Consider the following 23,056-nt stretch of genomic DNA (forward strand, 5'->3'; position numbering starts at 1 on the left):
TCCACAGTTTCTCACGGTTCATGTCTCCCCATGATTTATCCCAATTATTTTTCCTTTCCTTCTCCTAATGTCCTCCATGTTATTTCTTATGTTCCACAAGTAAGTGAAACCATATGATAATTGATTTTCTCTGCTTTACTTATTTCACTCAGCATAATCTCCTCCAGTCCAATCCATGTTGATGCAAATTTGGGTATTCATCCTTTCTGATGGTTGAGTAATTAATATTCCATTGTATATATGGCCCTCCTCTTTATCCATTCATCTGTTGAAGAGCATCTTGGCTCTTTCCACAGTTTGACTATTGTGGACATTGCTGTTATGAACCTTGGGTGCATGTGGCCCTTCTTTTCAGTGCATCTGTATCTTGGGGGTAAATACCCAGTAGTGCAATTGCTGGGTCATAGGGTAGCTCTATTTTTAATTTTTTGAGGAATCTCCACACTGTTTTCCAAAGTGGCTGCACCAACTTGGATTCCCACCAACAGTGTAAGAGGGTTTCACTTTGTCCACATCCTCTCCAACGTTTGTGGTTTCTTGCCTTGTTAATTTTTGCCATTCTAAGTGGTGTAAGGTGGTATCACAATGTGGTTTTGATTTGAATTTCCCTGATGACTAATGATGAACAACACCCTCCCAGCGACCCCTCCCCCCAAAACCAAAAAACAAAAAAACAGATAATCAAGTTAAAAAATGGGTATTTTAACAGTCAACTAATCTTCGACAAAGCAGGAAAGAATGTCCAATGGAAAAAAGACAGCCTCTTCAATAAATGGTGCTGGGAAAATTGGACAGCCACATGCAGAAAAATGAAATTGGACCATTTCCTTATACCACACACAAAAATAGACTCAAAATGGATGAAGGACCTCAATGTGAGAAAGGAATCCATCAAAATCCTTGAGGAGAACACAGGCAGCAACCTCTTCGACCTCAGCCGCAGCAACATCTTCCTAGGAACAACACCAAAGGCAAGGGAAGCAAGGGCAAAAATGAACTATTGGGATTTCATCAAGATCAAAAGCTTTTGCACAGCAAAGGAAACAGTTAACAAAATCAAAAGACAACTGACAGAATGGGAGAAGATATTTGCAAACGACATATCAGATAAAGGACTAGTGTCCAGAATCTATAAAGAACATAGCAAACTCAACACCCAAAGAACAAATAATCCAATCAAGAAATGGGCAGAGGACATGAACAGACATTTCTGCAAAGAAGACATCCAGATGGCCAACGGACACATGAAAAAGTGCTCCATATCACTCGGCATCAGGGAAATACAAATCAAAACCACAATGAGATATCACCTCACACCAGTCAGAATGGCTAAAATCAACAAGTCAGGAAATGACAGATGCTGGCGAGGATGCGGAGAAAGGGGAACCCTCCTCCACTGTTGGTGGGAATGCAAGCTGGTGCAGCCACTCTGGAAAACAGCATGGAGGTTCCTCAAAATGTTGAAAATAGAACTGCCCTATGATCCAGCAATTGCACTATTGGGTATTTACCCTAAAGATACAAACGTAGTGATCCAAAGGGGCACGTGCACCCAAATGTTTATAGCAGCAATGTCCACAATAGCCAAACTACGGAAAGAACCTAGATGTCCATCCACAGATGAATGGATCAAGAAGATGTGGTATATATACACAATGGAATACTATGCAGCCATCAAAAGAAATGAAATCTTGCCATTTGTGACAACATGGATGGAACTAGAGCGTATCATGCTTAGCGAAATAAGTCAAGCAGAGAAAGACAACTATCATATGATCTCCCTGATATGAGGAAGTGGTGATGCAACCTGGGGGCTTAAGTGGGTAGGAGAAGAATAAATGAAACAAGATGGGATTGGGAGGGAGACAAACCATAAGTGACTCTTAATCTCACACACACAAAAAAAACTGAGGGTTGCTGGGGGGAGGGGGGTTGGTAGAAGGAGGTGGGATTATGGACATTGGGGAGGGTATGTGCTTTGGTGAGTGCTGTGAAGTGTGTAAACCTGGTGATTCACAGACCTGTACCCCTGGGGATAAAATTATATGTTTATAAAAAATAATAAAAAAATGGGTATTTTAGCCATCTTAAAGTATACAATTAAGTGGTATTTATACCTTCACAGTATTGTCCAAACATCATCAGCATGCAGTTCTAGATTATTACTCTGGAAGAAAACTCCATACTATTAATCAGTCCCTACTCATTTTTTTTCCTTCCCCCTAGCACCTGGCAATCACTAATCTATTTTCTGTCTCTATAAATTTTCCTATGCTAGATATTTCATATAATATATTTCATTCCATATGTCACAAAACACATGGAGTTTTTAGTATCTGGCTTTTTTTTTTTTTGTACTAAATATAGTATTTTTAGGGTTCATACATGTTATAGAATATACCAATGTTTCATTCTTTTTTTTAATTGACAATTTTTTTAAGAGCTGTGTTAGATTCATGCAAAATTGTGTGAAAAATCCAGAGCATTCCCATGTCCCTCCTCTCTCTCCCCATAATTTCCTATTAACACTTTGCATTGGTTTATTACATTTGTTACAACAGATGAACCAATAATGATGCGTTATTTTCAAATACAATCTCTATATGGGGTCCACATTAGGGTTCATTTTTTGTGTTGTACATCCTGTTGGGTTTGACAAATGTTTTACTACTTTTGATTCTTAATATACCTTTTATAATTTTGAAGTCAAATTTATTAGTAGATATGCTGGCTTTGCCTTAAAATATGTTTTATTTTACTCTACTTTGACTTAATGCAATTAAAAATATTTTATTTAATAAATTCTGAAGGTTAACTATCCCCTCCTTTTTTTTCTTCCGCCGTGATCAATCTAATTTTTTGCTTGTTTTTTTTATCTGCTTGTGCAGGCCCAATATATAATTTATAGGTTTTCCCTTGGAAGAGCTCATGAAAATGGTTTGTTTTTTTTTAACAGTCAAATTCTTTCACGATGTATTAAGAAACATGTTTTTCTTTAGCTGAACAAATTGGGGCTTAATTTATTTTCTCAGCTCCAATGCCAGTTTGAAAAACCATGGGGAAAGAGAATGATTGGTGGCTTGATTAAGACACTGCAATCACTGATGCAGTTGCTTTGGCTGATGGATGAGTGACTGGATTGCCCCATCAAAGATCCAGTTCCCTGTCACTCCTGATGTAATTGGAGCTGGTTGTAGTCATGCAAAGCATGGCGATTCTCAGAAGAGATGTATGGATTTGACAGATCTCAGTTTAAGGGAGAGGACCAGAGGAAATCAGAAACCAAATTTTTTAACCCCTCTGCAGGACTTTTTCCTTATTGTCAGTAGACTTTAAGTTCCATTAAGGCAGTGATGTTTTTCCTTTTTTTGTGTGTCCTCACAAAGTAGAAAAGTGTCATATATTAGGAATATTATGAAATAGAGGAATAGATTCATAAATAGTTTATTCAATATCTTATCTGTAGAATACACTTTGCTGGGCTGTAGAGATAAAATGCTTAGTAAGGCATAATTCCTGCCTTAAGATAGTTCTTTATTCTAGTGAAGTCTCTTTGATTTTTGAATGTCTTATCATTCCCTCATAAAGTCTACTCATAATGGGATTGCCAGAACAGTCTGGCAACAAATATTTAATTGATGGTGTCAGATGGTGAATTCAAGGTCACTACTTTGTCAGGAACTGTGGGCTACTTGGAGATCCTTCATTGCTTGTGGATTTGCCCAACCTTAAAGATGAAGATATGATGTATGATATTATCCCTGACATTTCTACAACTGTGATTCCAACAGAACATCACACTTCACATTTTCTTTCATTGCCCACCTCTAGCCTTTGATCCTGAATCTCTAAGTTTAAAAGGACAAAATCCATTAAAATAAGTGGAGGAGCAGCAGAAGCTTGCTGGCTCAGTTGGAGTATGCGGCTCTTGATCTCTGAGTCCTGACCAAGCCAACACTCGGCATTGAGATTACTTAACACAACAACAACGTTTGAAAGCCAGAGAGCCGCCCCCAGGTCACCTGTTGATCAGCCTGCCTGACTAGCATTTGCCATAGTAGCTGTCATGGGATTGCAGGGGAGACCATCTCCCTGGAGTTGGATTCACTTTCCCCAAGTGTGGTCAGACCTACATGGTGCACTATCTGGGGATACTTGAAATGAAGATGGAAAGAAACTTGATTATCTCAGGGACAGAAACAAGCTCTTTACGTTTATCTTAGGCAGCAAGAGATGACCTGAGGCTGAGAAGAAGGGGTTGCCCACAAGAATGTGGATCAGAGAGCCAAACTGACTATCTCTCCAGACATTTCTGGTGTGGTGTCACTGGGCATCCAGTCATCATCCCACCAAATGCCACTATCCTCTTTGACTCAGAGCTTCTGAAACTGGAATAACAGGAATAGCCTCCTCCCTGAGCTCCCCATTCTTAGGTGTGTCATGGAAGGATCTGGTATGTCCAGATGCACTTGTGAATCCTATGGCACTTTTCCTGACTTTCCACTATACTCTTCGTATAAACATGACCCATGAATGTGTTCTGGAACTCAGCTTTGCTCTTTCCTTCTCTCCTTCTATGTGTGTTGCCTTAAATTATATGCCATAAATCTCAAGTTACTCATTTTATTTTGTTTTTGTTTTGGGGTGAAGGTTCAGTTTCAGTCTTTTGGATCTAGATTTCTAGATCCAAATCCATCTAATACTTAAGTATTAGTAAGGTATAAATAGCACAAGTAATGGGTTAACTTTGTTTTAAAAAAATTTTTAAAGATTTTATTTATTTACTTGAGAGAGAGAGTGCACAAGCAGTGAGAAGGGGCAGAGAGAGAGGGAGAAGAAGACTCCCCTCTTAGGAGGAAGCCTGATGTGGATGGGGCTTGATCCCAGGACCCTGAGATCATGACCTGAACCTAAGGCAGACACTTTACCAACTGAGCCACCCAGGTGCCCCATGGTTTGATTAGTGTGGGAGGGAATTTTGTTATTATTTTTTTGGATGAAATTTTCATCTATTACAAATTAAACATTTTTGCTGTTGCACTGAAAGCTTTAGCAGATTTGAGGTTCTGTTGAGGGCTGAATTACTCTCCAAGTTGAGAGATGTCCTTGGGTCAAATTAAAAGCCCTACCTGAAACTGATGTGGGGAGAAGAAGAACCTTTGCATCCACTGCCCAGCCCCAGACTCACCTTAAACTCTGTCTTTTGAAAGCATCTCACTGAGATGTCAGACACTACAGATATCTGTCCCCAGACCAGCAGTGATCGCTGAAGACTTCTTTGTGGCCTAGTTTTATTATTATTAATTATTATTATTATTGTTATTATTATTATTGTTTTCCATCCTGAGGTTTTTCTAATGTATATTCAGGACTTTTGTAATCTCATAGCTATCCAAGTTCCACCTCCCAAGTTTTAGGAACTTAATCAAAAGCTTAAATTGAACATGCTGTTCATAGACACCCAATGAAAAGTCCAGCAATCATGACAAACCCTAGGGTATTGTCTTGAAGAAATGATGCTGGCCATCACAGCTTCAGCATCACCTGGTTTTGATGTTCAGCTCCCCATGCTGAGCTCAGTTTCTTAGCTTTTCCTCCCTCTCCCACCCCTCTGCTGTCCTGCATAGTGAATTGATGAGAGAAAATTATTGCTGTGTACCCTACCTCCTCCACCTCACACTACATAAGGGTTTGAGTTTTATGATTACAATAAAAATGCTTTATGCTGACTTTTCTAAAAAAAAAAATGAGTGGAGAAGTGACAGGGGGAGGAATCCCATTGTAGAACAAAATATGAATTTAGTTTCTTTAGGTAAGATATTTAAAAACTCATTTGGAAATCTCATGCTGATTGCTCTGAGTATTTAAAAAAGTAACATATCCCTAACTGAACCCATTATCCTTCCTGCTCTATATCATAGTTCCAATCCCCTTTGTTCCTATTTTGTGGTTTTCTCCATGTAAAGGGTTCTCATGTCCAGAAATCCATGTCCATTTGATTATAGCTATTAACATTTGTCTACCATTCATTTATCTCTCTCCTCCCTTAATTTTTGCTTGCTTTTGATGTAAGTATTCTCTTTACTGTCAGTAATGTTAATATTCTGGGCTCTGGCTTCATTATTCCTGGTTCCAATACTCGTCTTACCTCTTAGTGTGTCAGTGAAATTTTGCTAAGAAGATATATCTTCCAAGAGAGGTGGTTAATGGGACTTAAACAGTTTAAAAATTGGTTAATAGTGTGGAAAAATCTAAGTGGATTCTTCTCTCTCCAGGAAGAGGGGGCTCATTTAACAGGAGAGACTCATATTTTATATCCTGAAGACATAAGCTTTTGAAGCCTTAGTTGCACTAAAGGCAAAGAATCCCTCAATAGTGGTAAGAAGATGATCAGAACAGGAAAAAAAGAAATATGCCAGTGTTAGCAGTGCCTTTCTCCATGAAGCCTCCAGATGTTTCTTCATTCTTATTTGAACATTTTTCTCTGAAAGCGTAAAGTACAACATCAATTCTTTTTTCATTCACATATTCACATATGACACAATTCAGGACTTGCTAACCAGTGAGAATTTGTTAAAAAAAAAAAAAGTGTGTGTGTGTGTGTGTGTGTGTGTGTGTGTGTGTGTGTCTTTCATCACAGAAACGTTGGGCTCCTGCTCAAATGGTTTATAGCTCCACAGCAGTCCTCCCCACTGCATGGCAAACTCCAGGTTTCAAGGTCAGTGGACATGAACCTGAAGAAAGGGCAAGCCAAACTATTAACTTTCACAAGGCTTGAACAAATTTGTGTATCTACAATAGTAGTAATATGCATTAAGGATCCACTCAACTGATTCTTCCCTTCAAACACCACCGCTCCTTCATATTTGATAACAAAAATAACAGGAAGAGAGATTTTTCTTTTAATGTGGTTTTAAAAATATTTACTTCAATACACAGTACCAGAACAGAGGAGAGGCCATGCATTTTTTGGGAATTTTCTTATGACAAATTGTTGCTGCTCAAAAAGACACTGTATTTCCCCAAAAATAACACAAGAGGAAATTCCCCCAGATATTTTTCAGTTGTCCCATTTCTCTTTCTGCCTTTGCCTCTCTGAAAGGGGCTGAAATCACACGTAGTGAAGCTGACTTACTCTCCACACAAGGACAGCTTTCTTGGAGAACATACCAATAAGAAGCCTGAGCAAGAGCAGCAGAGGTGCTGATACTTCACTTCTTATGCAAGTAATAGATGGTTAGCTTCTTGGGGGACACCCATGTCACCACTCCTTAAATGAGTTACAGAGATATTTGGAGAAGAATCAGGATAATTGTCAGTGTCATCTGAAGTTGTGCAGATGGTCACAGATGTGCCAGCACCCTGAAGGCTAAAATAAGGACGCAGGGTCTGATGTAAGGTAATTCCAATAAAAGAAAAGATGTGAGACCCATCAAGCATGTTGTAAAATGACAAATCTCCATCTTCCTGGTCCAAGAAAACTCCTATCCTTTGATGATGCTGTCTCGGTGACAGTGACTCTGAGGCGATGGGAACCTTGAATTCTCCTTCCTTGTATGCTAACACCCAGAAACCCTTCTCTGGACTTTCTACAAACCATCCATCTCTTGTTACTGAATCTAAACAAACACCCACAGCCCATTTAGTTTCAGGTCCAGCTTCTGTCCCAATATTGACTTCTACCTCCCAGTAATATCTCCCTGTTTCAAAGGAATTCTGGCCCAGAGCACTTAAGACAGCTTCAGATTCCTCTTTTCCTTGGTATACTGAGGCATCACCGTCCTGAGGAATATTTCCCTTTAAAGAAACTTGTTTTTTATTATTAGATATGATGAGACTGCCAGGAGGTCTTTCTGAGTCCAGAGTAACAGCAACTGCAGGTATAGAGGGGAAATAGGTCATTCCACAGTGAAGACCAATTGGCCTTAGGAAAAATGCAAATACAGGGAAAAGAGAATGAAGGAAAATAAGAGGGAGAGCCACAGAAGAGGAGGTAAGACAATTTATGGTTTGTTCTGTGTCCTTCCTCAGGAGATATGTGTATATATCATAGAAAGGCAAGGCTGGATGATCTTGAGTAACCATTTGTTCCAGATGGGTCGAGACTATCTAACCAAGAGGGCTGTCTGCCTGGTCTGAAGATACCCAGAGTCAGGTATTTCAAGATGGGGTCCCTCTAGCTGCTCTCTAATGCTTGACATAATAAGAAAGCCCTGTCAGAGTTCAATCACAGTGTATCTACTTTCATTAAGCTTCTTTGGTATCATTTTCATTTGATATAATTTATTATGTAATTATTAAGTCACCTACTTCTCATGTATTTTTATTAGATTTCTAATGGTTGAAATTGTAGACTTTGTAATCAGACAGTTATGAATTTTTATAATTAATTTATCCTTAGTAAGTGTGATTTTGAAGCTACTTTGCTTCTCTCATCCTTAATTTACCTTCATAATCATATATGCAATTATGATACCTCAGCATAGGACTGTTGTGAGAAATAAACAAGATAATGTGTAGAGAACTTACAACTGTGTCTTGTCCATAATGAACACGTGGTAAATTCTTTAAGCTTCCAATAGTTATAGTAACACTAATACCAGCAGTAATAGCAGCAATAGTACTAATACCTGCAGTAATTTGTTTCTTCTCAAATAAAATATCTTCAACAGTTAGAATTTTTTCTCATAAGAATTTGTATGTGGGGATAGTAGAATGTGCTTTAGTTTTTGGAGAATTAAATTGACTAGGAAATATTTGTGGATGCAGGGATATTCAGAGTAAACCAGCATGCACTAGAAACTGATAATCAACTAATAATTCTGGAAAGATTCTAAGATGGTTTTCCACTTACACTGAGATACAACAAGCTCCTCTGCCTCAGGCCAGTGTAACAGACATCCTTCTGACCAAGTTGCCCTTGCACTGTTATTCCCATTAATAAATCTACCATATCACTTAAGTCTCAGATTAAAAATCAGTTCCTTGGGGAAATTCCTTAAATATACCATTATTTTTTCTCATGGAAATTTATTATTCCTTCACAAACTTCATCACAATTTGTACATGTACTTCTCCATGAAGTCAGAGATCAGATCTGCTTTATTTATTTGGCATTGAATAAATAGTTCTATAAATTAATGCTGGATGAATGAATGATATCAGAAAAGTAAGAAACCTGTTCACAGTTCAGCATGAGATTGAGACTGAACTGAAAATCATGAAATGAATCACCAACCAGGTTTTACTGGGAGTTTATATAAATGTAAGAGTTTCTCATTTGTGTAAGAGATTATGTGGGATAAAATAATAAAGTCGCTCACCTGCTTTGAATTGTTCCTTTCTCCAGTCTAAAAAGAAAAAAAAAATCATATGGGAAAATACATAAAGAACATGTCTTCTCAACCAGTGGGATGCTTAACCCTTATTCCTTTATTCTTTTGGACTCCCACATTCAAAATAAAATTTCTGGAATATACCACATCTCTGAAAAATGCTCTTGAAATGCCTCATGAAATTTTGGGGTACCTGAAGTCCCAAGACAACATGAGTTACTCACCAGCATACAATTTTGCTTTTCTCCAGTCTGAAATAAAACAAAGGAATTAGATTTTCCCATTCACAAGACCTTCACTCCAGAGTATTAAATTGCTGCAACCATGTGAAATTTGCATGAAATCAACCACATGAAGTTTTATGATAGTGCTATATTTCTGTGTTCATCACTTCAATGACAATTCTAGGGTATTTGCCTTCTTTTATTTCTCATATTTCTCACATCCCACTAACATATTGTGATAAAATATGAGGTTATGACTTTTTTGGGAGAGGAGAAGTGTACTGTAAAGCCTAAAATTTCATGTGTTGCCTGATGACTTTGAGCTTCAAAGGTCTCTAAATACCTGTAAGCACCCCTGCTCTCACCAGATATGCTTCCACCCAGTAGAAGAAAATCCACACTCAACTAATTTTCCTATCAGTTGAGCCAGCTGAACCCCACCTGGTCCTCAACCTAATGGCCGTCAGCTCCCTATCAGCCTGCAGAATTACTCCAAAAAAGCCAATCACATACTTCCAAAGAAACCAGTAGCACCTCATCTTATGGTTACTAAAAAGCTTGCCTCCCTCAGCCCCTGCTGGTTCTCTCTGTTCCCAAGTGCAACATGTGATCCTGCATGGCTTATGTTGTCCTCCCCTCCCCCCCCAGGATGTGAGTATAGGTGATTAATAAACTGCTGTCAAGCTCATATGTCCAGTGGTGGGTGTCATGTGTCTAAATATCTTATCCTATTTAGGGTGGAGAAGCCCTCCCTCACTAACAAGGTGAACAGGAGATGATCAGAACAGAGGGATAGACAAGATGCTTGGTCCAACTATAACATTGATATTACTCACCCCGTTGATATAACTCCTTCCTTCTGTCTGAAATGGAACAACAACCTGTGAGATGCAAAGTACATAGCGTGGAGGAAGGACTCTATTTCATCTATTACAACAAAGAAAAATGGAACACTTACCAAGCTCTTTCTTAAGCAACTCTAAAAAGGAAAGAAAACAAGTCTACGGTTTATTTTCTAGACTATATTACCTAAGCCCAGATCCTGAATGCACTTCCACATACCTAGATCAAGAAATTCATCCTGAGAATTACTATAACCAATTCTTCTAACTCCATGTTAATACCAGTGAATTTTCTCTCTCCATTGGACTCTATTATATTTTTCTCCATGTCTTACTGGAGGTTGTGAGGTTCTAACTAAATGCACTCATGTCTGTTTGTTCCAACAGATTCCATCCATATGCTCAGCTAGAAGCCCATAAGTTCATAGATTCCACCCAGCCTGATTCACAGTTTTACCTTTGGCTTCACTTTCTTTCTCTTTTTCCTTTTGAACTTCCTGTACTCTTTTCTTCTCCTGTCGTTCTTTCCAGGCCAAAAACACAACAGCACTGAGGAAAATCCCAAGTAAGAGGAAAGTCCCAGCAAATGCTCCCTTCCAAGGAGAGGTCCTAGGGAAGAAAGATTCTGATACAGAAACCCCCAAAACCTGATTAAGAACATTACCAAGCAATCCTATCCCATCCCAATTCCTAAATATCCCCTCCTCACAACTATCCTGTCCCCCAAATGAGCAACACTGACCTGGAATAGAAATGGTTTCCACCTGCTCTTGTCCAAAGAAAGGGTTCTTCATGGAACAGGACACTTCTGTCTTTGAACTGTCTTTCACAATGAGAGATGCCTCTATTTGAAACAACCCATCATCGTCTTGGTTCTCATCCTCAGAAAGAGATGGTATCTTCTCTCCTGTTGCATCTGTCCATTGTACCTCAGGTTGGGGAAACCACCCCTTGCTTGTGCATGTCAGCCTTATTCCTTTATCTTCTGGACCTACCATAAAAACACGAGGACCAGAACCCAGGCCTGGAGAGGAGAAAGTCATTTGAGACCTAGACACCTTTGATCCAGAGTCCTTAATTTTACACAATAACATCAATGTGGGGACATGGACGAAGCACCATCATTCTTGGTGGGAAGAGAGGGTAGGGTTTCTTTTCTTCCTTCATGAAAAAATGGGTAATTGTAGCTAAATCTCAAGAAATTTGAAGCTGATACTAGGACTACTGATGCCCACCACATCTGCTCTACCCAGGGATATTTGCAATTGGCCATAGAAGGAAAAGAGCAGAGTAAATTTTACAAATGTTAAGTTCTTTCAGAAAAACACCAGGGCTGCCTGGGTGGCTCAGTGGGTTAAAGCCTCTGCCTTCGGCTCAGATCATGATCCCGGGATTCTGGGATCCAGCCCCTCATCGGGCTCTTTGCTCAGCAGGGATCCTGCTTCCTCCTCTCTCTCTACATGCTTCTCTGCCTACTTGTGATCTCTGTCTGTCACATAAATAAGTAAAATCTTAAAAAGAAAAGAAAAGAAAAAGAAAAACACCAATACTTCTATATCTATCCTATATCTATCTGTTTCACTTATTGAAGTCTTAAGGAAGGCTATCTTTGATTAAACTGAGTCTTCTGTAGTGACTTCTTTAAACAATATCATTTTGTAATGTTTCCAAATTTTCTTTCTTCCCCTGAGTGGAGAATATCTAAAAGATGAAGGTTGCCTTATTCCATGAAGGAGTTGATCTATTTTTACTGTTTTTAACTTTTCCACTCTCATTTATTTCTTTTCTCTCTACCACCTCTCCTCTTTAACTTTTCACATGGGCCCACTAGGGGATCCATGTCACTTATATTAAAACATTACATTACCAGAATGTTAGAAAAATCCATTTTCTCTTTGAGAATAATGGCTATCCTGGCTTCTAAGGCTATATATTATTTTATCCTTTTAAAATTTAATATTCATGGTATGGATCCTCTTACACCTAGCTCAGTCCTACTCTGATTCCTCAGATATAGGAAATATAGTAGAAACCTCAGAGATCTTGTCTTTTTTGGATAAAAATAATGCAGCTAATAATTTTTATTACCAAATCCTGACCTGCCTGGGAGGGCCACACTTCTAAAAAACAGAAAGCAATCTGAAAGACAATTTTCAGAATTGTTTGAGGGAGCTGCCAACTGTCCCGAACAAAGGAAATTAATAGAAGTGAGTAAAACTGGTCATAAGCAAAACAGACTCAACTATAGAGCACAAACTGATAGTTACCAGAGGTTGTGTGTGTTGGGGGGTGGGGTGGAGGGGGTGAAATAGATGAAGATTACCATGATGCACACTGAATTGTTGAATCACAATATTGTACACCTGAAACTAATATAACAATGTATGTTAACTACACTTGAATTAAAATAAAAAGCTTTAAAAAAAAGAAGTTAAGAGGAAATAGAAAACAAAAGACATCAAAGAGGAAAAAAAGAAACTGGTCATGAGCAAAATGCAACAGTCAAGGCCTAAGAAGAAAATACTAACAGACAAAAATAGATCTTGTGTCTCCTGGAAGAATATAACCAAAGAAGCTCTAAGCTGAAATAAGCAAAAACTATACCTATGTTAAGAAAGAGGAACAGGACACCTGGGTGGCTCAATCAGTGTCAGCCTTCACTCAGATCATAATCCCAGGGTCCTGGGATCAAGTCCCACATTAGACTCTGCTCAATGGGGATCCTGATTCTTCCTCTGCCTACTGCTGCCTGTGTTTGTGGTCTCTCTCTCTCACACAAATGAATAAATAATTCTTCAAAAAAAGAGAGAGAGAGAGAAAGGAGAACAGAAAGGGATGCCCATTCCTGAGCATAGAAGCAGCTGTACTAGGTAGGCAAAGTTTAACTAACAGAAGATAAGTGTAGATATATAATCAATCAAGTGCTTCTAAAGATTGGATTTATGTACATCAGCCAATGAACAGATATAAAAAAGGTACTGAAAAAAAATGACACGATTTATATGAGGTTAGTTTTGGAACTGAAAAACTTTGCTTTCTACTTAGAAGATACTAGAGTGGTGGGTATTAAGGAGGGCACATATTGCATGGAGCACTGAGTATGGTGCATAAACAATGAATCTTGAAACACTGAAAAAATAAATTAAAAAAAGGAGATCTAGAGTGGGATCACAGTAACAAGGCTCAGAAGAGTTTGTCACTCTTTCCTTCAAGACCTAAAGGATTTGGACTCTTCTTATTAAAGTGATACATAAAGAAGATGGATAAAGTAAGTCTACAGATACCTTGTTGGAAAAATAAAATAAGAAATATTAATTTAAGATAGGCCTAACACGTGCAAAAATGAATAAAAACATTACAATTAAGAAATTTGGGCAGAGAATAAGGTTTAGAAATAGAAACACTATGATATTGTCATTATAAGCGCAAAGTATTTATAATTTGCCCTGTTGTTATGAGTTTATGGAAAATAGGCATTTGTAAATTGGTACAGATTTTCTATATCATTTGCTAATAGTATAGAAATAAGTGATAGAATTAGGAACAAATATTTTAAGCGTTCTATAAACTCTAATACCAAAATAATACTCATATAGATTAAAAATATAAATGTAAAAAGCAAAGCAATAAATCAGAGATAGGAATGAACTACAGCCATATGCATTTAATTACATAGAAAAATCTCACAAAAACAAAAAACGAGCAAAATAAAAACAGACAAAAGAGTCCATCCACATATGTGAACTTCATAAACATACAAAAAGTAATCTGTGAGATTAGAAATCGTAATAGTGATTACTCCTGAGAAAATCATAACTGAAAAAGAAAAAAAATGGATTTTCCTGGATTTTAATTAAGCTCTGTTTCTTGATTTGAGTGCTGATTTCTCAGGTGTATTCACTTTGTGAATATTCATTATGTGGCATTTAAAATCGGTAGCAAATTCTCTTTGTATGTTATATTTCAATATATTTTACAGAAAAGATATTAGGAGGAAGGAAGGTGAAATATTTTTTTGATGTTGGTATAAAGGTGTACATCTAAGAGCACTAAAAAACTAAAAAGACATAGATAATGTTGGCAGATCAGACTATGTAATACTTCTGAATTTCTATAATCATGATCATAACCAAGAAATCACGATCACATGATTTCACTTATATGTAAAATCTAAAAACAAAACAAATGAACAAACAAACAAAACACCGAAAACAAATTCATAAACACAGGAAATAAACTGGCAGTTGTCAGAGGGGAAGGGAGTGTGGGATGGAAGAAATAAGTAAAGGAGATTAAGAGGTACAAACTTCCATTGGAAAGAAGATAGCAGAGGAACAGGAGGACCCTAGGCTCACCTCATCCCATGAACACACTATATAACTATCAAATCACCCTAAATGTCCCCCAAATTGACCTGAGGATGTATGGAACAAACTCCATAACTAAAGGGAGAGAAGAGCCACATAGAAAAATGTAGGAGGTGGGAGATGTGGTTTAGGGGAGAAAGGGATTATGGGTGCTATGATAGGAAGGGAGCCATAGTTATGGAGAATGGCAAGAGAGAGGGGGGAGCACACAGGACAACACACAAGGAGAACATTTCTCCAAAGCCATCAGCTTAGAAAACAAGAATGGCTGAATTTCATTAGTTCTTTCAATCCCATAAAGTGAAAATGACAGAATGGAGACACATTTAACATGCAGTTGGATGTCAAAAGAAAGCCTGAGTAGCAATATTTACATGGGACAAACCAGACTTTAAAATAAAGACTATAACAAGAGATAAAGAAGAGCACTATATCATATTAAAAGGGAAAATCCAATCAGAAGGTCCAACAATTGTAAATATCTATGCTCCCAAAATGGGAGCACTCAAATATATAAGACAATAACCAACATGAAGGAACTAATTGATAATAATATAATAATAGTAGGGGACAGATCATTTAAACAGAAAATCAACAAGGAAACAATGGCTTTGATCGATACACATCCAGATGGACTTTACAGATATATTCAGAATATTCTATTCTAAAACAACAGAATAAACATTCTTTTTAAGTGCATATGGAACATTCTTCAGAATAGATCACATATTAGGTCACAGATCAGGCCTCAAGGCGATTTTTCTAATCACAATGCTATGAAACATGAAGTAAATCTCTCTCTCTCTCTCTCTCACACACACACACACACACACACACACACACACACACACACACATCCATGGAGGTTAAACAACATGTTACTAGCCAATGAATGGGTCAACCAAGAAATCAAATCAAAGAATAAAAACACACATGGAAACAAATGAAAATGGAAACACAGTGGTTTAAAACCTGTGGGTTGCAGCAAAAGGTGTACTAAGAGGTAAGTGTATACCAATACTGGCCTACCTCGAGAAGCAAGAAAAATCTAAAATAAACAACCTAACCATGCACATTAAGGAACTAGATAAAAGAACAACAACTGAAGCCTAAAGACAGTAAAAGGAGAGCAATAATGAAGATTAGAGCAGGGGCGCCTGGGTGGCTCAGTGAGGTAAGTGTCCAACTCTTGATTTTGGCTCTGGTCATGATCTTGAGGATCATGAGATCAAACCCTGCACTGGAAGTGGAGCCTGCTTCAGATCCTCTCTCCCCTTTCTCCATATCCTCACCAACACCTGTTGTTTCTTGTGTTGTTAATGTTAGCTCTCCTGACAGGTTTAAAATGGTATCTCATTGTGGTTTTGTTTTATATATCCCCGATAATGGGTGATGTTGAGCATCCTTCAATGTGTCTGTTGGCCCTCTGGATGTCTTCTTTGGAAAAGTGTCTATGTCTTCTGCCCATTTCTTAACTGGATCCCTGTTTTTTGAGGGTTGAGTTTGATAAGTTCTTTGTAGATTTTGGATACTAACCATTTATCAGATGTATTGTTTACATAGTTTCTTCTATGGTTTTTTTGAGCCCAGCTGGTATCCTTATAATTGTTTTAAATTCTAGTTCAGACACCTTACTTATATCTGTATTAATTAAATCCCTGGTTGGGAGTTCTGCCACATGTTCTTTCTTTTGGGATGAAGTCCTCTCTCTCATCATTTTGTTCAGAAAAGAAAAGAAGAAAGAGAAAAGAACACCAACAACAAAAAACAAAAATCAAAGAGAAAGAAAACACACACACACACACACACCACCAACAACAAGAAAAACAAAAATAAAAAACAAGAAAACCAAATAAAAACAAAATTATGATCCTGGGTGTATTTTGGTCTACTTGCTAAAAGAATCTAGATTCCAAAATAAATAAATAATAATAATAATAATAATAATAATGTAGAATACATTAAATTAGATAAGTGTAAACTATATATATATTAAAATTTAAAAAATAAAAAATAAATTGGAAAATGTAAGAAAATAAGTGATAAAAATAATTTCAAAGAATGAAAGTGAAACAGAAATTAGATCTTATTTCCCCTAGAGCTGAAACTTTGTAGCAGTCTGTGATCAATAAACTTGGTGTGACTAGTTATTTGTGCTGGTCTTCTGGGGGATGGACCAACTGCGTTGAGTCTCAGAATAACTTGTTTTAGTAGAAATGTGTCTTCAGGGTGGAAGAAGGTAGGGCTTGGTGTACACAGCTCCAGCCTCCAATTAGTGGTGCTATTTTGCCCCCTGAAGTCTTTCAGCACTGTTGGGCAAAGAAAAATGGCTGTAACCTGCTCTCTAGCCTCAGAGCTGAAAGTTTGGACCCCTACTTTTCAGTGAACCTTCAGAGAAGAACAATCAATCACCTTATTTGTGTCCTCAGTTTCCCTCTGAACCCTGGACTCACCTGCCTGTGTTTGAGCCTTCTTATCTCAGGTGTGCCTCAGAGTTTGCAAACTCTAAATTTCAGAGACTGTCAGATGGGGACAAATGTAGTTTCTCTAGGGAAGGTTTTCACTAAGCTTGCCAGCCTATCCCAGGAAAGTGGTCAGACAACAGCCTGGTGATTTGCAGTTTATAGCAGAAATCTGGCACCAGGATTTGCTGCTCTCCGCTGGATTCCCAGATCTTATGCCTGGGAACAGCACAGCATCTTGATCTTGGTGCCATCCATTCTTCCTGTGACCTAGGGAATCCTCAGACCATATTGTCCCTCCTGGGATTCTGCCCCTCTTCACCACGTGGGCACCTGTAAGCCAGTCAAGGCCCCCATGATAGCAGACCAAATTATTGAAGAAGCCCAAGTATCCATCAACTGATACGTGGGTAAAGAAGTGGTATATATATAATGGAATATAATTCAGCCATAAAAAAAAAAAAACAATGAAATCTTGCCACTTACAATGACATGGGTGGACCTAGAGAGTATATTGCTAAGCAAAATAAGTGAGAGAAAGAAAAATACCATATGATTTTACTCACATGTGGAATTTATGAAACAAAACAAAGAAGCAAAGTAGGAAAAAAAGGAGAGAGAGAGAGAAATAGTGTTTTAATTATGGGGAACAAACTGATGGTTATCAGAGGGGATAGGGGTAGGGAATGGCTAAGTGTATGTGTATACAGTATATATGGCAGATTATATATATATATATATTATATATATATTTGTGTATATGGAGCAGAAAATTACTTGACATATATATATAATATATATATATTTGTGTATATGGAGCAGAAAATTACTTGACATTTTAATGTGTTGTTAGCTGTGCTGAATTAACTATTGCTTGAGTTTTCCTCTAAACTTTCCCCTCTCTGATTCTGATTGTAATATTTCAGCTTCAGAAATATATGGCTTAAAGTAGGACTGCATGAATAAGACTCTTTAGCTACATTGTTGAGTACACAAATTAGTGAGAGCAATTGTGTAATAAAGGTGGGAAAAACAATGTCAATGAAGGAAACCTTGATAGAGTGATTGGGACGTTTCCCAAAACCTAACAAAGAGAGATCTTTAGATGCTTCTTATAGTGTTGCATCAAAAGTCTTTAATAGGATCACTTGAATGGCTCTGGCAGTTAAGCATATAATTCTTGATTCAGCTTAGGTCATGGTCTCAGTTCATGAGATCAAGCTCCATGAGGAGTTCTGCATGGAGCTCTGTCCTCAGCAGAGAGTCTGCTTGAGATTCTCTTTTTCCCTCCGCCCTCTCTTTCTAAGTAAATAAATAAAATCTTTATTTTTTAAGGTCTTTAATAATATCTGTGATTTAATAACTGGAGTCAAGGGGAGAGATGTAACAAAACCTGAGATGATGAGTATCCTAGCACTAACAAGGGAGGGCCCAAGACTGGAACTCTCCTCTGAATGCTTTGGGCCACATAGGACCTTTGTGTAATTACTACTCGAGGGAAAGAGGGACAGAAGCTCCAGTAAGAACTAAGACAAAGGGCTCAAAGTTTCAATATTGTTTTTAAAAGAGTTAATGTAAACATCTTTTTTTTTTTTAAAGATTTTATTTATTTATCAGAGAGAGAGAGAGAGGGAGAGCAAGCACAGGCAGACAGAATGGCAGGCAGAGGCAGAGGGAGAAGCAGGCTCCCCGCTGAGCAAGGAGCCCGATGTGGGACTCGATCCCAGGACGCTGGGATCATGACCTGAGCCGAAGGCAGCTGCTTAACCAACTGAGCCACCCAGGCATCCCAAAGAGTTAATGTAAACATCTTAAAGATTAGTTTAGGAACAGAGATTAAGTTCTGCTATATAAATATAAGTTATTATAATTACAAATTATATTATGTATTTTATTTTATTATTATATATAATTATTGATATCTTTATATAAATATATAAAAAAGAGATAAAGAACATAGAACAATCTGGTATTAACAGTTACTTAGGAGGAGAAAAAGGAACATTGGAGGGAAAGGAAGGATTATCAATTTGTATTTTTGTATTTTATATTGTTCTGAATTATTTGAGTTTGATACAATGAGTTATAATTTTATTATAATTAAAAATGAAACAGCACTGATGATGATACAATTTACAGTGGTCAATTCAATATCCGGTGGACCAACCTCAGTCCATCTCAGCTTTTCACACTAAGCTCTCTCTTTTTATTCCTCAAAAGCTACTCCTGCTTCACTTAGTCACTGCACATTGATTAATTTCTGGCCTCAATCCTGTGATGACAAGTTTAATTCTCTGCAATACCAGTCCACCCTGTCACAATCCCCACAGTCACTTCCTCCACACTGCATTCAAGACTCAGCCACTGACATTCCCAGCTGAACCTCTGTCCATCATAACAGCCAGCTGGGTTTCTGGTCTCTGCCAGTAATGGTACATTTTGGTAGTCATGATGCCTTCCTTCAAAATGTGTGAAAATATACATACCAGGGAAATAAATGTATAGTAGATATTTATGGAAGTCATTAAATTTTAAAGTACAGCACATTATATGTATGAAAAGATTAAGAAAACTTCAGGTTAAATCCATTTAACCAACATAGGATGTTGACCAGCTCCAAGAATATCTGCCTTTTTGTCTGTGTTCTGTTCGTCATGCCCCCCTCGCCCCAACCAAAATCAAATGCGGAACACTTAGATTCCCGTAGAGTGATCTGTAGTCTCAGATAATTACTCACCGATCACCTTCAGCTCCAAAGTGGCTTCTTCATAGTCACTGCCTTTTTGAAAAAAACACTTGTATATTCCATTGTCTGAGATCCGGAGACCATAGATTCTCACAGCGACTCTTCCCTCGGTGATGTAATCTTTCACCAACTCTGCTCTCCCTTTGAAATCTACCAGCTGTTCTCCCGCCTGCTCCATTCCATCCTTATACACATACACAGCCTCTGAGAACTGGGAGCGGAACCACCTCAGCTCCATGCTCTCCACATTCATGGCCGGGGACACACGGCAGGGCAGAACTGTGTCTGTACCCAGCATGGCAACAATTGGCTCTGATGGGCCAATGACCAAGAATGAATCTGTGGAATAGAGCCACCATGAAAAGAATATCAATGACCTTCCGGGGCATTTTGGAACACAGCATCATTACTGGCCTAGTAGAATCCCATAGACATTCTGCTATTCACATATCAGTTCTCTGCAGCATATATTCAGGCTGAAGATGGCAGTGAACAAGACAAAGGGCATCTCTACCCAGTCAACAGGCTAATCTCTTATTAAACAAATGATTTTTAAAATTGCAATGGTGATAAATTCTATGAAGAAGGAGGGAAGAGTGCTGGGAAATCATGAAACCAGAGTTTTTAATTAGGTCTTGGCCATCAGAAAATGAATTCTTCATGAAGGAGAGGTCTGAATGAATTAGAAAAAATAATTAGTGAAATAATTCCACCTGATTCTTCTCTCTCATTCATATAATGATTTGATTGCCCTCATGTATGGGCAGATAAATCACTATATTGAAATAAAGGATTTAGAATTAATCCAGGTATATATTGAGTAGTGATGGAGTAATTTAATCCTTCTGTTCAGATAATAAAACAATCTAAGCATATAAAATAAAAAAAAATATTGTTACCTGAGCCCCACATGGACACCTGGAGAAGTAGGATAGAGAAGAGGTCTCTTAGTGCAGAGAAGTCCAGGGAACCCACCATCTTTCTCAGAGCAGACAACAGTTTGACACACAGTAAGGTCCTGAAAGTAACTGAATTAAGGACAAAAGTGGAATCCATAAGGTAAAAATAATCATGATAGCTAAGGCAGTTCACAGTGATTCTAAGAAATTACCTCCAGAAACTCTCAAACAACTGTAGTATGTCTCTCAGAGAACATCAGAGAAGACTTTAACACTCACAAAAAAGAACTTTTGTTTCTCTTCCCCAAGGAAACAGTCTTTGTCTTTTTTTTTTTTTTTTAAAGATTATTTAATTTATTTGACAGAGAGAGAGATCACAAGCAGGCAGAGAGAGGGGGGGAAGAAGGCTCCCCACTGAGCAGAGAGCCCGATGTGGGGCTTGATCCCAGTACCCTGAGATCATGACCCAAGCCAAAGGCAGAGGCTTAACCCACTGAGCCACCCAGGCACCCCAACAGTCTTCATCTTAACAACCATGTTCTGCAGTGAAAAATCTGTCCACAATATCTCTAATCTCTTTTCTAACTCAAGAACATCTTGTCCGGTGGACAAAGAGACACAGAGGAGGCAATGAGCAACCACAGAAAGAGATGGGTTTAGCACAAACATTAATTTGGCCTCAGTGAATTCCACCCCGTCCCCCTCCCCACATTCCTATATGATGGAGGAGCATTTGTAACTTGGCCTGTCCTCTGCCAACCCCTAGGATCCTCGCCCAAATGCTCTCAGTTCTCTCTCTCTTGCCCATCACCCACAAAATACAACACTCACATTTTTTATGTTCTTCTTACAGAGATGAAGGCATCTGGAAACTTCTCAGACTCATGGCCACAGGCACCAGGAATAAATACTCTCTGCCATTCCTCTCAGTCACCTGTTCTTGGCTGACCATAGGTCTCTCCTAGGAGAGTTTCTCCAAAATGCCAAGAAGATATCAGACTTTACAAATCATGGGGCCAGGTTTTTTTTATGGGAGTTCAGACAACTGAGAAAAAGATGGCCCCTGCATGGAATCCCTCAGCAGTACACTTCCCTTTGGCCACCCTGACACACTCAAAACCGAAAGTAAAATAAGGTAAAGAAAACAAACTTTGACCTGTCACTTATAATAAGTCATTCTAATGAGGACATACTTAAAAAGTATAGAGGAGTTCAAAAGCAAGTGATTTCTTTCTTTCTAAGAAGTATATTGTCTAGGTTAGTAGCATAGGTATTAGAACTTGACGAACTGATGAGGCTATTTACAGTTTATCATTTTGAATGAGTTATACAACCTCCACATGCCTCAGTTTCCTCATGTGACAGTGTGTTCAATAATAGTATCTATTTTAAGTTTGGGGTGAAGAGTAGACGAATGTATTTAAAGCACTTAGAAGAGTGTCAATAACTTATAATTTAAGTATAGCTTGTTAGCAATTTTTATTATATTATTATTATTAAAATATTATATATTTTTATTTTAATGTCTTGCTCACTCACCACAATATATCTGCTCTGATGATGAATTTTCATCTTCCTGTTGGACCCCTCATTCCATTAGGCAGGAAACTGAGAAGACATGGGCACAGTCACACTCTCTGAATCTTCTTGCAGACATAAATTTTCTCCACTGATATCTAGATTTTATCCATCTTAACCAAGATAAAAGAAAAACAGTGTAAAATTCCCCAAATTATTCTCTGAGACTTTGATCTTCCTTCAATGCTATAAATAATGGAAGTGATAAGGATGAGATTTCTGTCCCTTACCTACCTAACTCATTTTAGTTTTGAAGATCCTTCAAGTTCCATGAATTCTAGAACAATTGTTTCTTGCTTAGAATCACAGAAAGAAATTCTGAACTAGAGATTGGAAAAATTTTTAAAACTTGAATCTACATTTTTGAAATTCTGTATCTAAGATTGAACATCTATATATGGTTTATAAGATACATAACAAAATAAGAAGTAAATTATTACAAACCAGACATATTCTAACACAATGTAGATATTGCACCATTATTTTAAAATAAAAACATTCAGGGAGAAATCATTCAAAGAAACAAAAATATCTTTTCAAATAGATACATTCATTAACAACATGGACTTTCAAGTATTGCATGGTGCTAATAACATACAGCTG

At 37.8% G+C, this 23,056-nt stretch overlaps 1 protein-coding gene and 1 pseudogene across 1 annotated transcript; one reads left to right on the plus strand and one right to left on the minus strand.

Moving 5' to 3' along the window:
- The first annotated feature begins 3,126 nt into the window (after positions 1-3,126).
- LOC131834672 (peptidyl-prolyl cis-trans isomerase FKBP1A-like) lies at positions 3,127-4,397 on the plus strand (annotated as a pseudogene).
- A 2,486-nt stretch (positions 4,398-6,883) lies between these two features.
- Positions 6,884-21,903, minus strand: LOC131834288 (butyrophilin subfamily 3 member A2-like). Its single transcript, XM_059178737.1, has 10 exons — positions 21,707-21,903; positions 20,876-21,004; positions 19,968-20,315; positions 11,144-11,425; positions 10,859-11,026; positions 10,518-10,538; positions 10,396-10,422; positions 9,560-9,586; positions 9,324-9,350; positions 6,884-7,874 (listed from the first exon to the last, which is right to left on the minus strand). Exons 2-10 carry the CDS (start codon positions 20,952-20,954, stop codon positions 7,219-7,221), a joined length of 1,635 nt encoding a protein of 544 aa, XP_059034720.1. The 5' UTR covers positions 20,955-21,004; positions 21,707-21,903; the 3' UTR covers positions 6,884-7,218.
- Positions 21,904-23,056: the final 1,153 nt, after the last annotated feature.

This window comes from Mustela lutreola, chromosome 6 (genome assembly GCF_030435805.1).
Source record: "Mustela lutreola isolate mMusLut2 chromosome 6, mMusLut2.pri, whole genome shotgun sequence".
NCBI classification, from domain to species: Eukaryota; Metazoa; Chordata; class Mammalia; order Carnivora; family Mustelidae; genus Mustela; species Mustela lutreola.